The sequence below is a fragment of the Cervus elaphus genome, chromosome 15 (assembly GCF_910594005.1).
Source record: "Cervus elaphus chromosome 15, mCerEla1.1, whole genome shotgun sequence".
Lineage (NCBI taxonomy): Eukaryota > Metazoa > Chordata > Mammalia > Artiodactyla > Cervidae > Cervus > Cervus elaphus.
Window position 1 is genome coordinate 27,993,210 of NC_057829.1, and position 3,727 is coordinate 27,996,936.

A 3,727-nucleotide genomic window follows, 5' to 3' on the forward strand; every position below is an offset into this window, starting at 1 on the left:
GAAACAGGGGATGGCGATTGCTCTCCGGGGCTTTTCTGGAGATTTAGGTCCTCGGTCCTGATGCAACTCTCCGGATCTTTTACACAAAGCGTTTTGGCAGAGAGGGGCACTAGGACCCAGCAGACGCCTTGGGTTCTCTCGCCGCAGCTGACCGGAGAGACAGCCGCACCGCGGTCGGTCCGTAGGGCAGGCGGCTGGGTCTGTGTGTCTCTATGATAGGAGAGTCAGTTCCCAGCTCGAGAACCAAGCGCTAGGAATCTGGGCCCATCAATACTGCTTTAACCACATTTCCCAAACCCTCTTCTTGTAGGCAGCTGGAGGGAGCGGTCACTGGGGACCAGGCTCACATTCCGGGCACGGACCCTGGCCCCCGCATTAATCCATCCCCTGGGGCTGTAGAGTAATAGGCGGGCGGGCAGGTGAGGCGGCCGGGAAGAGGGAGAACGGTGCCCGGAGCAGCCCAGTCTTTGGACCCCACCCCCAGCCCTTTCGTAAGGCAAGGTTAGCGTGGGGTACGTGTGCGAGAGCCGGCTGGATTAACGTCTGCTCCCCGCGCCGCAGTCCCCCGAGTATCCAGCCGTGCACCCAACTGTGCCCATAGTTCGCAGGCTCTCAGACGCTGGGTGCAACGGTTTTCCCCTCCTGTTGCCCCCTCAAGTTCCCCTGCCTCCTCCCCCGCGCGGCTGCGGCCTACCCCCTCCATCAGAAATACGACCGTATAATAAACAAGTCTTTCCTTGATCCTCCCCTGCCGCGAGCGCCCTCGGGGACCTTGGCAGCTGCAGCCGCCACAGATCCCTTCCAGAAAGGGGGCGTGGCCGCGGCTAGGGGGTTCGTCCCCGAGCGTTCTGGGGCTCAACGGGGGCGGGGCCAGGCGGCTGTCACTGGGCAGGAGAGAACGTTGCGAACGTGCGCCTGAAGCTCATTGGCCGAGGTGGGCCACACTCCCGGGTCTGGATTGGGCCGCCGCACGGAAGGGGTGTGGCCTCTCTGCACTAGCCCTTATAGGTCTCTCGGCGCTGGTGCTAGGGACCGCGGCAGGCCTAGGGGGAGGTGCGGGTGGGGAGACGGGACAGGTCTGGGCAGAGCTCGGGGCTTGGCACCAGTTCGCGCACTCATTCAAGCGGCAGTACGCACTTGTCCCAGCAGTTCTCGCTGACCGCAGTAACTGGTGAGTGTCCCTTCTGTGTATGCTGATCGCTGAGCCGAGAGGCCTCGGCCGTGGGGGGAGGTCTTAGCGCTCTGTCTGATCCAGCCCCCAGACTGACGCCTAATATGAACCGCTTTTCTGTTACAGCTTCTGTGGAGCTCCCGCACCCTGAGCTCATCTGCAGACGCCCTGGCGTCCATCCTCACCATGCCTAGCCTTTGGGATCGCTTCTCGTCGTCCTCTTCGTCCTCGTCCTTGTCCCGAACTCCCACCCCAAATCAGCCGCCGCGCTCAGCGTGGGGGTCGGCGGCCCGAGAAGAAGGACTCGGCCGCTGCGCGAGCCTGGAGAGCTCGGACTGCGAATCCCTGGACAGCAGCAACAGTGGCTTTGGGCCGGAGGAAGGTAAGCTGTAGGCGGGAGCCGGACGGGAGTAGAAGGGCTGAGGAGATGAAGAAACACCGCGCTAGGAGTCAAAAGCCCACCTAGATTTCCTATCCCATCAGAATCCGGATTGCAGAAGGGGTAGGCAGAGGAGAGGAATTGAGGTATAGGGTACTCTCGTGGGGCATAAACTGAGGCACGGAATGGGAAGAAGTGCTGGTTTCTTAGCGAAACAGCACTTCCCCCGTTTGGAGCTTCTCTTACCTAATCCTCCCGTATTGCTTTCCCTTGCAGACTCTGCATACCTGGATGGGGTGTCCCTGCCCGACTTTGAGCTGCTCAGCGATCCCGAGGATGAGCACCTGTGTGCCAGCCTGATGCAGCTGCTGCAGGAGAGCCTGGCCCAGGCCCGACTGGGCTCGCGGCGCCCTGCGCGCCTGCTCATGCCGGGTCAGCTAGTGAGCCAGGTGGGCAAAGAACTACTGCGCCTGGCCTACAGCGAGCCGTGCGGCCTGCGAGGGGCGCTGCTGGACGTCTGCGTAGAGCAGGGCAAGAGCTGCCACAGCGTGGGGCAACTGGCCCTCGACCCCAGCCTGGTGCCCACCTTCCAGCTGACCCTCGTGCTGCGCCTGGACTCACGCCTGTGGCCCAAGATCCAGGGGTTGTTTAGCTCTGCCAACTCCCCCTTCGTCCCTGGCTTCAGCCAGTCCCTGACGCTGAGCACTGGTTTCAGAGTAATCAAGAAGAAACTGTACAGCTCCGAGCAACTTCTCATCGAGGAGTGTTGAACTTGGGCCTGGGGGGCCAGTAATGCCCCCATGTCAGAGACAATTTTGAACTTTTGGGGTTGGGGGCAGGCAGAGGCTGAGGGACTGGTGCCTGCCCTTAGAAAACTGACAACAGCCACCTGAGGGGCAGGAAAGTCAAGGTGGGGGGAACACAGTGTTTCCCTAGGAAGCTGACTGAGATGTGAGCTGGTGGTTCCCAGTTGGAGGCACACGCTGCCCCTCAGTACTGTAGCATGAAACAAAGGCTTAGGGGCCAACCAGGCTTCTGACTGGATGTGTATGTAGCATGTACCCGATTATTTTTATTGTTGCTGACAGTTAAGACAACAGTGGTGTGACAGCCAGGAGAGCAGCTGGGCTGCCCTGGCCTCTGCAAGGGATGTGTGTTTCACCATAGCTGGCCCTGGTGGGAGGGGGGAGGTCATCGAGGTGATCTGTGTATCTCGTGGTCTGAAGGGCCCAAATGTTTGGTTCTTTGTTTTTGTTTTTTGATCATAGCTTCACTACTGACCTGTTCTAGGCAGCTATCTTACAGACGCATGAATGTAAGAGTAGGAAGGGGTGGGTGTTAGGATCACTTGGGGATCTTTTACACTTGAAGAACAAATACACCTGGGAGCTGTGTGTGGCCCATCCCTGGATGTGTACTAAAGGGTTGAGCTGTGAGGGGATGGGGCTGATTGGGGTGGGGGCTGGAACCCCTCCCCCAGAGGAGTACCATCTGGATCTTCCATCTAGAACTGTTTACATGAAGATACTCGCTGTTCATGAATACACTTGATGTTCAAGTATTAAGACCTATGCAATGTTTTTTACTTTTCTAATAAAAAAAAGTTTGTTAAAACAGTTGTCTCTCATTAGTGCCATGAAATCAAAGGGAGGGGGATGGGTGCTGTAGAAGGTGGGTTTCATCAGACTCTGGTGCAGCTCTGTGTTTCTCTGTCCCTTTCTGAGACCCCCTGCCCGCATGGTAATGGAGGTGTGTAGGCTGAGCGCCCTCTCTGTCAAGAACCCTGGCTCCCTTGGCTTTGCTGGCTGAGGCTACCAAGGAAAATCCCTGGAAGCTGAGGAGGGAGTCAGACCTCTCATAGAGTCTCAGTAGAATTTGAGAACAAGCAAAAAGGTCAAGATGCAAATGTGTATTAAAAAAAAAAAAGCCTCTAAATAGGGTTTCTGCACGGTGCAGGGTTGTAAACCTGCTTTATCTTTTAGGATTATTCCTAAATGCATCTTCTTTATAAACTTGACTTGCTGTCTCAGCAAGATAAATTATATTAAAAAAATAAGAATCCAAAAAAAAAAAAAGAAAGAACTCACCTGATTGCCTTGGGTTAGAAGGGCCTGGGACAAAGGACTACTGAGCCCAAGGTTCTTCCAGGCACTTAAAGGACTGCAAGAGACATTTTT

The 3,727-nt window shown here is 56.6% G+C and overlaps 1 protein-coding gene across 1 annotated transcript; it reads left to right on the top strand.

The window, feature by feature from the left end:
- Nucleotides 1-1,030: 1,030 nt before the first annotated feature.
- Nucleotides 1,031-3,164, top strand: DDIT4 (DNA damage inducible transcript 4). Its single transcript, XM_043926351.1, has 3 exons — nt 1,031-1,171; nt 1,298-1,553; nt 1,827-3,164. Exons 2-3 carry the CDS (start codon nt 1,358-1,360, stop codon nt 2,318-2,320), a joined length of 690 nt encoding a protein of 229 aa, XP_043782286.1. The 5' UTR covers nt 1,031-1,171; nt 1,298-1,357; the 3' UTR covers nt 2,321-3,164.
- Nucleotides 3,165-3,727: the final 563 nt, after the last annotated feature.

Coding starts and splice junctions, on each gene's coding strand:
- DDIT4 (XM_043926351.1), top strand. CDS start 1,358: ATGCCTAGCCTTTGGGATCGCTTCTCGTCGTCCTCTTCGTCCTCGTCC. Junction 1,554..1,826: donor TGGCTTTGGGCCGGAGGAAG/GTAAGCTGTAGG, acceptor TTTCCCTTGCAG/ACTCTGCATACCTGGATGGG.